Genomic DNA, 12696 nt, shown 5'->3' on the forward strand with positions numbered 1-12696 from the left:
GAATTTTAAAAATTTTTGTGTTGGAACCGCTGGATGAGGAGACTACTACAGCTTGTGAGTCATATGCGTACAACAGTATAAAGAAAATATAAAGAAAATTCAACATATTTTCACTTTTTTCACATAACAAAAGAGCACTTGACTTTGCTCTTTCTAAAGGCAGGGGGAATAATATTACCCATAACATTTGTCGGTAACGAGTCGGGGGAATGTGAACTTTTTTCATAAGATGAAATTTTGTGAAATTCTCTTTATATTTTCTTTATATTGTTGTACGCATATGACATCTAAGTTATTCACACACTGCAGTAGTCTTCTCATCCAGCGGTTACTGCACAAAAACTTCAAAAATTCATAACTTTTGAACGGATTGTCCGATTTTCCTCAAACTTTCAATGATGTGTTCTACTAATATTGCTACATTCTCTCAATCCTTATGTTTATGAAGGTGAACTTGTCCTTTAAGTTACAGAGGAAATGGAGCAAAATCAGCTGAGATAAAGGTGCTTAAACGTTGTCAAGTCAAAGCACATTAAAAAATATCACTGAAGGTGATTAATACCCCCGCCCCGTGACGACAGTCTTACCCAAGGAATGATCTTTCCTTGATCTTCTGCCATTTAAATGCCGTTACCATGGCAACGCAGCTTCCGACACGTCCGAAAAATATGTCTTGCACATCTTCCCACCAAGACTATTGTGTGTGCCACATTTCATAAGCTTTTGTCAAAAACTGAGGAAGTAGTTCAATCCACAAGATCTTTCCTTGATCTTCCGCCATTAATATGCCGTTACCATGGCAACGCAGCTTCCAACATGTCCAAAAAATATGTCTTGCACATCTTCCCACCAAGAACAATGTGTGTGCCACATTTCATGAGCTTCAGTCGAATACAGAGGAAGTAGTTCAATCCGCAAGATCTCTCCTTGATCTTCTGCCATTTATATGCCGTTACCATGGCAACGCAGCTTCCGACACGTCCGAAAAATATGTCTTCCACATCTTCCCACCAAGATCAAGGTGTGTGCCACATTTCATAAGCTTTGGTCAAAAAACTGAGGAAGTAGTTAAATCCGCAAGATCTTTCCTTGATCTTCTGCCATTAATATGCCGTTACCATGGCAACGTACTTTCGGGTACTGTCAAAAAATGCGTCTTGCACATCTACAACCAAAGGCACACATCTGTACCAAGTTTCATGGAAATTGGGCAAAAACTGAGGAAGTAGTTTGCAACACAAAATTTTCCATCATTTTGGCTCATAATATGTGAGCTGTTACCATGGCAACATACTTTTTGTCACTGTCAAGAAATGTGTCATGCTGACCTATATCCTAAGACAAACATTCAATATGAATTCCATGAGAATTGGAAGAACACTGATGAAGCAGTTTTGCCATGAAGCATTTTGCCCTATATTTTACCAATAACATGCCGTTACCATGGCAACGCACTTTTTGCCACTGCGGAAATATGTGTCTTGCACATTAACATATTCAGATGAACATCTGTACCTAATTTCATAAAAATTGATCAAAAACTGTGGGAGGAGTTCGCGACGCAAGATTTGTACCCATTTTTGCCCATAATATGCCGTTACCATGGCAACGTACTTTTGGGTACTGTCAAAAAATACGTCTTGCACATCTACAACCCAAGGCACACATCTGTGCCAAGTTTTATGGGAATCGGTTGAAAACTGAGGAAGTAGTTCGCGACGCAAGATTTGCAACGGACCGACCGCCCGACTGACCGCCCGACCGCCCGACCGACCGCCCGACCGTCCGCTGATTCCTATATACCCCCTTCAAACTTCGTTTGGCGGGGGTATAAAAAAATCACCCACCATAGACATAACACGTAAACTTGTCTGATTTTGAGTCTTTACCTTTAATCACAATTTGAAGTATGATGGTAAGTCTTCTCGAACCAAGAGTGTGGAACGTAAGCTTCTACGTGAAAGATGAATCATGACGATCACCCGTGACCGACACATCTTCAAAGGGATCAATTATTAGAAGTGGAAGCCCTCGTGCCAAGCATATTGTCTCAGCAATTCCAAAGCAATGATATCCTTACATTTAGGCATACCATAATTTCCCTCTGAAATCAATGGTAGGTATTATTCATGTACAATTGCTTGCCTTGTCCATAAACTTTGCTTTACAAACTTTTAGTGAAACGTGTCATAACATAATTCTGTAACTCCATTAGCAGGGATTGACTACATAAAGAAAGATATATCAAATTGAACGCTTAGCGCGTATAACTAAGGGGGATATTAGCCTGATGCTCTGTTCTTCACTGCTCAGATACCAACAACACTCATCACCTACGGCTACGTATAGAGAAACAAAAGTTTTTCCTTTTCTTTGGCAGATAGACACACAACCCCTTTAAACCACACTATAATTGACATGGAGGGACATGAAAAAGTTCATTACTACTACTAAACAGTGATGCCTGCTACTCATGTGGCACAAGATACCTCTATAGCAACATAAAACCTGTCTACAACTCCGTTATTGCGTCAAACAATAACATCCTGGAATTTCAAAGAGATGAGCGAGACGCCATACACCTGGCCTAGAGTTAATTCATTCAGTTGCCATTCCTTCTCCAGTTGAGTTATGTAAATTATTTTCCGACCTGTCTTGTGACAGTGTAACAGGAACAAACGTAGAGAAAGGGAAAGAGAAAAGGAAAGGTGGCAAGCGGGGCACTGTACCAAGGGCAATTTAAACAGTACGTATGATAAATGAAGCAAATCCAACCTCCAGCCTCCGACAAAAAAAAAAGGAACTTGAGTGACTGTGTGTCGTGGGGTACTGTATACGCTATAATTTTCGCGTACATAAATTTTCACGAATTGCCGCTGTCACACATTTTCGCGAGTGCTTAAATTCGCGATTGGGGGACCAGAGAAAATATGAAGTGGCAAAGAAAGTGTGAATTTTCAACTTACTAGCAAATAAGAATGATGACTATACACTGCATGAAAAAAACTTACCAAACTCTGCGAACTAGTAAGTTAGAATTCAACATTTTTGAAGTGGTTAAGTCCATCGCGCTAGATTTCTGACGAGTGGTCCCCTTGCGATAATGGATTGGCTCTCTACAGTATTCGTAAGTAGACGTGGACGTGCGTAAGCCAGTATGGTCTGTTCGGTAAGCCGTGACATGGTATACTAGTACTGAAATGTTCGTATCTTCAAGGCAAGGGATTCATTTTGGAAGGTAATATTTTCGCGTGTTGTTAATTTCGCGAATAGCTCCCGACTCGCGAAATTCGCGAAAATAAAACCCACGCGAAATATATAGCGTATACAGTAGTATAATTGATAAGATAATACGATAAATGACATCGATCGGAATAAAGCTGAACTGCCAAAAGAAAAACAAAGAAAGAGAGAGAGAAACAAAATGATAGCGTCCTGCGGGTCTCGAACATCTCGTCCTAAGGTAGTGCATAATGACCATGCAGCGCGCTAAGCGACTATAAAGCCACACGGCTGTCCCGAAGATTGGATGTGAAATTTATATCTTTATACCATTTACAACATGAAAAAGTTCATTACTACTACTAAACAGTGATGCCTTCCACTCATGTGGCACAAGATACCTCCATAGCAACATAAAACCTGTCTACAACTTCGTTATTGGCTCAAACATTAACAACCTGGAATTTCAAAGAGATGAGCGAGACGCCATACACCTGGACTAGAGTTAATCAATTCAGCTCCCATTCCTGCAAGTTATTTAAACGTACATGTTCCTACCTATCCTGTTACAGCATTACAATAACCAATGAAGAGAAAAGGAAAGAGCAAACGAAATGTGGCAAGCGGGACACTGTAACAAGGGGCAATTTACAACATTAAGTGTGACAAAATTAATGAAGCAAACCCAAACTCCAAACTCCAATAGAAAACAAGGGAAATAGAGCAGCCGTGTTCACGGGTTACGTGCACTTGATGAAATAATACGAAAAATGACATCGGAGTAAAGCTGAACTGCCAAAAAAAAAAAGAGAGAAAAAGAAAGAACGGAAAAAAGTCCTGCGGGAGTCGAACTTCTCGCCTTCCGGTAAGGGGTTATGAACACCCAGCGCGCTAAGCGATTATGCCACACGGCTGTCCTGAAGATTGAGTGCGAATCTTAAATCTAAATACTATCGTGAATGTGTTGACTTGTGATGGCGCTATTCAACTTCTCACAAGTGGCAGCGTGGATTCGATCAATATACAGTTGCAAAGAAAAATTGGGAATCGTTCTGTACAGATTGCATTCTCATTTTCAGTTTTAAACTACAAAATTATCAACCTGATGAGGAGATTTGAAACATAAAATGATTACTAAAGCTTATTGTCTCAGCTACAAGATACGTATGTTTCAGAGGAAATGGAGCAAAATCAGATGAGGTAAAGGTGCTTAAACGTTGTCAAGTCAATGCATGGTTTTAAAAAAAATCACCTCCCATAGACATAACACGTAAACTTGTCTGATTTTGAGTCTCTACGTTTAATCACAATTTAAGGTATGATGACGTCATCATATTTCAAAACCATCACATGGACTTGAAAGGTAAATGTTCAAAGTACAACATATCTGAATTTGGGATAATATTGAGCTTAAACAACAGAGATACGAGCAAATGAATGTCAGAAACAGTACCTCAAAAAAATGAATTCCACTTTTTTTATTTAAAATGACGATATGATGACATCATCGCGTTTTCCTGGCAATATTGATACTTGGAATGTTATTTACAATTCATATACTTTTGTAATATGCAATAGAAATATAGGGTCAACGGACGATTTAAAGAGCTATGGCGAAATACACAAAGACATGTTTTTTCACTATATTTGCAGAAAGACGTGCACGCGGAATTTCAACTTTGACGCCAGTGCATTCCTTTGTTATAGGTCGAAATCGATCGGAAATCAATGGATATTGTTACTCAAAGTATCAGGAATCCAAATCAGTCAAAACAAGGAAAAGTAGAAATTACGCGGTGCGTAATATATGTTCCCGCCGGAAGTAGCATTTAGTAGCAAAATGTACAATATAGGTAAAAAGATCAAGGTCAAAGGTCAAAGAAGTCAAAGGTCAAAATTCTGTGTAGAAGTTTTGAAGCCCTCACCTAGTGCCATCACATAAAGCAAACGGAATCGAAATCGGGTTAGAAATGGCGAAGGAGTAGCATTTTGTAGCCAATGTACAATATAGGTAAAAAATCAAGGTCAAAGGTCAAAGAAGTCAAAGGTCAAAATTCTGTGTAGAAGTTTTGAAGCCCTCACCTAGTGCCATTCACATAAAGCAAACGGAATCGAAATCGGGTTAGAAATGGCGAAGGAGTAGCATTTGGTAGCAAAATGTACAATACAGGTCAAAAATCAAGGTCAGAGGTCAAAGAAGTCAAAGGTCAAAATTCTGTGTAGAAGTTTTGAAGCCCTCACCTAGTGCCATCACTTATAGCAAACGGAACTGAAATCGGGTTACAAATGGAGGAGTGGCATTTTGTAGCAAAATGTACAATATAGGTCAAAAATCAAGGTCAGAGGTCAAAGAAGTCAAAGGTCAAAATTCTATGTAGAAGTTTTGAAGCCCTCACCTAGTGCCATCACATAAAGCAAACGGAATCGAAATTGGGTTAGAAATGGCGAAGGAGTAGCATTTTGTAGCCAATGTCAATATAGGTCAAAAATCAAGGTCAAAGGTCAAAGAAGTCAAAGGTCAAAATTCTGTGTAGAAGTTTTGAAGCCCTCACCTAGTGCCATCACATAAAGCAAACGGAATCAAAATCGAGTTAGAAATGGCGAAGGAGTAGCATTTTGAAGCAAAATGTACAATATAGGTCAAAGGTCAAGGTCAAAGGTCACAACTGAAATTCTGTGTAGAAGTTTCAAAGCTCCCATGTAGTGCTATCATATAAAGCAAACAGAATCAAAATCCGGTTAGAAATGGCGAAGGAGTAGCATTTTGAAGCAAAATGTACAATATAGGTCAAAGGTCAAGGTCAAAACTGAAATTCTGTGTAGAAGTTTCAAAGCTCCCATGTAGTGCTATCATATAAAGCAAACAGAATCAAAATTGGCTCATGAATGACAGAGAAGTAGCAAATTGAACATTTTGATCACACACGGACGCACAGACGGACGGACGGACGGACGGACAGACAGACGGACACACAGACGTACGGAGCCCGTTTCATAGTCCCCTGCTCGAACTCGTTCGGCGGGGACAAAAATTGCATTTTCATGTTGCTTACGGGCTCTGCGCGCGAAATTGCGCGGACGGACGCGCGCGAAATTGCGCGGACGGACGCGCATGCGAGAAAATGTTTGAAACGCTTAAAATTGTCTGAAACTTCGAGATTTCCCATTGGGAAGTCGTTTTGAGCCTTTTAAAATTTTGACGCGCGCTTGCGCGCGTAATGATGACCTGTGTAACTAGCGTTAAAAAGTAAGATAGAGCGTGACCTGAACTTCATGTCCACCGAAAATGATACAGAAATGACATAATCTAGTTATGAAGTTATGATCGATCATGTGACAAGGTCCGAAAATCACAAAATGGCGCCTAGATGACGTCATAGATATGTTACTGTCATGAAAACCTTATTGTGGCTAGATTTTGTCATGAGACATGTTGACTGAAAATGTCATGTTATTTCGTAATGTCATTCTTGAGATATTGACGACACAAAATTGTCCAGAAAGAAAGAAGAATAAAAAAAAATAAAGAGAGATTTTGACAATCACAATAGGTGATACGCTGATAGCGTATCACCTAATTAATCAGTAAATGAATAAACTCACCAAGATGATTCGAAGGAAAGATTCATGCTGCCTGACATTGATAAGGGCATCCTTCAGAGCCTGAAGAGAAGGTCCTTCAGCAATCTCACCAGCATTCATTCGTTCTATCATTGCTGTACGAGGCAAACAAACAGAAAATGCTACATTACTATTAAGAGTTATGAAACATTCTCCAGGTCAAAAATTTGCTTTTGAGCATTTGCCGGTTATTCCAAAACTCAATGAAAAATATACCAAAAGTATCCAGACACCGGGGTAATAATAGTATGTAGCGCTTTGAGCACTCTATAGAGTGGATTTAGCGCAATGTAAATTCATATCATTATTATTATTATTATTATTATTATTAAAAGTCCAATTAAGTACTACTTCAAAGTAAACCTTAACCCATTTATCTTTGAAGAAAGTTTACTAAGAGTGGCATTTTGGATGATAAGACATATCTTCTTTTTTTTATGTTTGTGATACACTGTCAACAGATGTCCTGGGTTGACAGTTGTTGAGGACAAGTCCCGAGTACACTCAGGGAAGTGTCTATGGAAAATGTGTGTTGCAGCAATATCTGCCCGTCCTCAACCAGTTAAAGAAACAGTTCACACTCTTGATCTTCACATCTTTAAAAAATGTTGCATCGAATAATACTAAAACTGAAAAGAGCTATACATTGCAGCTGAAAAGTTTTCAAATTTGTTGGAGGTTGATTGAATATGATATCATAAATTGAATTTACAAAATTCTTCCTCATATTTGTAAATACTATATTTCAAATTCTCCTTTATATGCGTAAAATCAAAAACTTATACAGGATTCAGACTGACTCACTCCAAAACATTAGTTATGAACATAGTTTACTTCTGAGGTAACATATCACTACCAACTGAGTGACATAAACTCACTATTCAGATTTTAGTGTGATATATGACTAACCCAGGATATTTCATAGCCCTGGATTATGGTAGATATATCTCCATGTCAATATACAACAGCCTCTGACTATCAATAGTAATTCGAAGTACATTTCTTTTATTCTTTTCTTGCTTGGCAATCACAAAATTTTTAATAGAAATTAGCTGATTGTGAAACTTTTAGTATGTCAGCAGGAGCTCTGTTCACATTGTTTTGATTCCCATGTATGTATAGCACATATCTTTGTCTTACACAAGGAATTCATGTTTGTTAGTGTATTTGTCTCTATGTTGTGCTATTGCTTTATGATTACTGCCTGAAAATAAAAAGCATTCTGCTTTACTTTCTTCCCCGAACTTCCTCCTTTTTTCTGCTTTCCTTCTAACAGTGTTTTTGGAGTAATGCATGCATTTTTCTTAAAAATTTATTCCTACAAATTTGTACCCAGCTCAAAATACTTCAGTGTACACTGTATTCCGCTACACAAAAGGAATTTTAATCACATATCTCATGAAAATGTAGTAAATTATTTGAGTGATTATCAAACATTAGAAGAATTCAATGACAGATTAAATTCATTTATAATTAGAGTAATTACAATTCAGATATGTCTTACACTGCAAATGAAAATTGTTCGAGTCATTTTAGTTTATTTCACACGAGTGTGAGAAGTCTCAATAAGAACTTGGACTCTGTAGAGCAATTGCAGTCATTGGAAAATTATCCCTTTTGAATCATAAGAAGCACAGAAACCTGGCATAATGCAAATTCAACACATGTATTTAGAATACAAAATTAGCAGTGTCTATGTTTGGATTGCCTACATGGGAAGGAGGGTTTACATTCAATCTCTGTTTAAGTTTGAATTAAGAACAAATTTACAGATTGAGAGTAATACTGTGAAATAACCCAAAAGTAAAAAACAAAACAAAACAAAACAAAACAAATATATAGTCCTAGGTATAGTTTATAGACCACCTGATAATTCCACAGATCATTTCTTCTTCTTCTTATTATTATTATTAGAATGGCTTATTGTGTAAAATTTGCAATATCGTAGCCCGAAGGCTAAAATGCATTGCAATGACAATTAGATACATTGAACTGTCGTACATTACATCCACATTAAAAAACAATTAGACATAAAACATATTACACAAAACAATTGCCAGATATGACTACACAAAAAACCAAACACATATATGTGTGTGTATACATAAAATCTATCCATTTGATATCACAAATATATAAAATTATATGAACATATTTCAAACAATAATTCTTAACCAAAAATATGGGTAGCTGTATACTACAAAAAAACAAAAAACAAAAACAACAAGGAAAAGTAGAAATTACGCAGTGCGTAATATATGTGCGTAATATATGTCCCCGTAATATATGTGCGTAATATATGTCCCCGCCGGAAGTAGCACTTTGAAGCAAAATGTGCAATATAGGTAAAAAATCAAGGTCAAAGGTCAGAGAAGTCAAAGGTCAAAATTCTGTGTAAAAGTTTTGAAGCCCTCACCTAGTGCCATCACATAAAGCAAACGGAATCGAAATCGGGTTAGAAATGGCGAAGGAGTAGCATTTTATAGCCAATGTACAATACAGGTCAAAAATCAAGGTCAAAGGTCAAAGAAGGCAAAGGTCAAAATTCTGTGTAAAGTTTTGAAGCCCTCACCTAGTGCCATCACATAAAGCAAACGGAATCGAAATCGGGTTAGAAATGGCGAAGGAGTAGCATTTTGTAGCCAATGTACAATACAGGTCAAAAATCAAAGTCAAAGGTCAAAGAAGGCAAAGGTCAAAATTCTGTGTAGAAGTTTTGAAGCCCTCACCTAGTGCCATCACATAAAGCAAACGGAATCGAAATCGGGTTAGAAATGGCGAAGGAATAGCATTTTGTAGTAAAATGTGCAATATAGGTCAAAAATCAAGGTCAAAGGTCAAAGAAGGCAAAGGTCAAAATTCTGTGTAGAAGTTTTGAAGCCCTCACCTAGTGCCATCACATAAAGCAAACGGAATCGAAATCGGGTTAGAAATGGCGAAGGAGTAGCATTTTGTAGCAAAATGTACAATATAGGTCAAAAATCAAGGTCAAAGGTCAAAGAAGTCAAAGGTCAAAATTCTGTGTAGAAGTTTTGAAGCCCTCACCTAGTGCCATCATATAAAGCAAACGGAATCGAAATCGGGTTAGAAATGGCGAAGGAGTAGCATTTTGTAGCAAAATGTACAATATAGGTCAAAGGTCAAGGTCAAAGGTCACGACTGAAATTCTGTGTAGAAGTTTCAAAGCTCCCATGTAGTGCTATCATATAAAGCAAACAGAATCAAAATTGGCTCATAAATGACAGAGAAGTAGCAAATTGAAGATTTTGATCACACACGGACGCACACACGGACACACGGACGGACGCACGGACGGACACACGGACGGACACACACACGTACGGAGCCCGTTTCATAGTCCCCTGCTCGAACTCGTTCGGCGGGGACAAAAACAAAACACCATCATTTCTTTAATCCAACAACCCATTTCAAAATTATGCAGGCATAATCACACATCATCGTATTCAATATTGTGTTCCTGAGAGAGATTAATAAAAAAACTATTTCTACATATTTACATACTGTATCTGACTGTATGAAAAATACCAAAAAAAAAATAATTCATATATCACAACTTGAAAAATATATTCTGAATTGCATGTATATATCATAACATGATCGAAATTGCGAAAAGATCTGAAGCTGACCATGGTCAACCGGGTGATGGCAGCATACTATATAAATTAATTTTAGGGAGTCTCTCGTTACAATATATCTCACCTAGGACATAACATGAAAGAAAAAAAAAATGTTTCCATTGATTATCAACAAAAAAAAGAGAAAAAAAATCACACAACCATTGTGATACAACACAGCTCAGCTTCCGGACTATTAATTCATTGCTTATTGTTCAATAACCTTATCATGAATGGATTGGGGCTATTTCTACATCGCTCTGTTCTGCATCTCAGCTCTGTGAATTCATGATTGTTTCGCAAACTGCGTCCATGACAACTCATTCTCCTGGCTGGGATTAAGTCATGAAGGCGAGAGTCTGTCTTTGCAGTGTTCTGAGCGAATTTCACACATGCGGAGATGCGACGGTCACTTAACTTCACCAGGTTACATCTCACTAGGGTGTCATCATAATCCAAGCATAATGTGGCACGCCCGTTTCTGCACTCTCTCAATGCCATTTATCTGAGAAACTGATAGGCCAGAGAACCACACAACCGCGCAATATTCCACGACAGGGCGAATGAAGGTACAATAGATGACAATCAGGTCAGCGAGGCACATACGAAAACCCTTCAGGACTCGCAGAAAGTGGAGTCTCGTATTGGCTTTCTTCAGCGTGTCATTCACGTGACTAGACCATCTCAGATCCTGTTGTAATGTTACACCGAGAAGTTTGATCTCATTCACTTGGGCTACAACTGAATCTCCGATCACGATATCTGATGGTTGCGGCACATTGCGAGCAAAGCAAATTTGCATTGACGAGTATTTTTCCGGTTAAGTCTCATGAAGTTTTGCTCTGACCAGATGTGCAAACGTGTCACGGCTTCCTGAATGGTGGATACTGCTCCGAGGTTTCTGCACTCCAGAAGGGTGAGGTTGTCCACGTATTTCAAGCAAGGGATCACTTCGTTGCTGCATGCATTATTAATCATCGCCAGAAAGATGATGGGGCCAAGCAAGGTCCCCTGCGGGGCTCCTGAGCGGAGCTCCTGCCAATCTGAATATGTATTCTGATATTTTACACATTGAGTACGATTCGACAAGAAATCACGAATCCAGTCAACCACACACTCACGAACATTCATAAGCAGTAGTTTTTGTAACGCGAGATTGTGATTTATCCGATCGAAGGCCTTGCTATAATCGGTAGAGACTACAGTGGAGATCGACCTCTGTTTGTCAGCATTCATGTGAATCGCGTGAACCAGATTGACCAAGTAGTGGGATGTGGAGACTTTTTTCTGGTTTCCAAATTGCGATTTGTCAATTAGTGGTTGCATATCGCGAAGCGTTTATCCTGCAATGAACTTCTCCGCTACTTTCGCAAAGTGGTCGGTAAGAGACACTGGTCTGAGATTGTCGATAGATGGCGGTGTGGTCTTGGGGATGGGGATGGGCACTACACATGCACGCTTCCATCGTTCTGGGACTTTCGCTTGTTGAAAGGAGGCATTGAATATGTCTGTGAGTGGCAAACTGAGTTCCAATGCGAATTCCCTCACCAAACGGGCGGGGATGCCATCAGGTCCTGGGGCTGTACGGGGTTTGATGCGCTTGAGCTCTCGGTAGACTTCCCATGGTTGTACAAGGGGGCAGGGCTCTCGAGAGGGAAGAAATGCCGGGAGGTGAAGTGTATCAAGCGGTGGGATGTCGGAAGCGACATTGACGAACCATGTGTTAATTTTGTTTGCAGTTGACTTATAATCTGTTAGTTCAATGTTCTCAATACGGATCAAGGGTGACTTCCTTGGCCCAAATGTAAGTTTTCCGATGTGTTGAAACCAGGCTGATGGATTAGAATGTTTGAGATGTTGAACCCTTTTCGAGTAATGATTGGCTTTGGCAGCTGCGATTTCTCGCTGGATTTTGTTCCGAAGGGCGCGCCATTTTTTGTCCTCTTTTCTCACAAAGGCTTTTTGTCTCCTCATTACCATCGATTTGATGGCTGGTGTCATCCATTGTCTATCATTTATGTGTAGCTTTACAACTAGCGTTGGAAAATACGTGTCGATCATCGGAACCAGTTCTGTGTAAAATATTTCACACTTTTCGTTGGCATCGCTTCTGGAGAAAAGTTCAGACCAGTCATGATCAGCCAGTCTGGCTCCGAACTCCCGGATGTCACTGTCTCTCATTGGGCGGGAATTCTTTGTTCGCGTGACATTTGGGGTG

General features: G+C 39.1%; 1 protein-coding gene across 1 annotated transcript in view; it reads right to left on the reverse strand.

The window, feature by feature from the left end:
- Window positions 1-12696, reverse strand: part of LOC139708921 (cilia- and flagella-associated protein 206-like) — a gene marked incomplete at its 3' end in the record, with an annotated part of 117420 nt that overhangs the window by 33954 nt on the left and 70770 nt on the right. Inside the window, exon 7 of the mRNA XM_071620885.1 lies at window positions 6826-6938. Within this exon, the coding sequence (XP_071476986.1) occupies window positions 6826-6938 (113 nt within the window). The remainder of the gene's footprint in view (window positions 1-6825; window positions 6939-12696) is intronic.

This window comes from Diadema antillarum, unplaced genomic scaffold (assembly GCF_040938485.1).
Source record: "Diadema antillarum isolate AM-2024a unplaced genomic scaffold, OU_Dant_1.0 seq00001389_RagTag, whole genome shotgun sequence".
In the NCBI taxonomy this organism is placed as follows: domain Eukaryota; kingdom Metazoa; phylum Echinodermata; class Echinoidea; order Diadematoida; family Diadematidae; genus Diadema; species Diadema antillarum.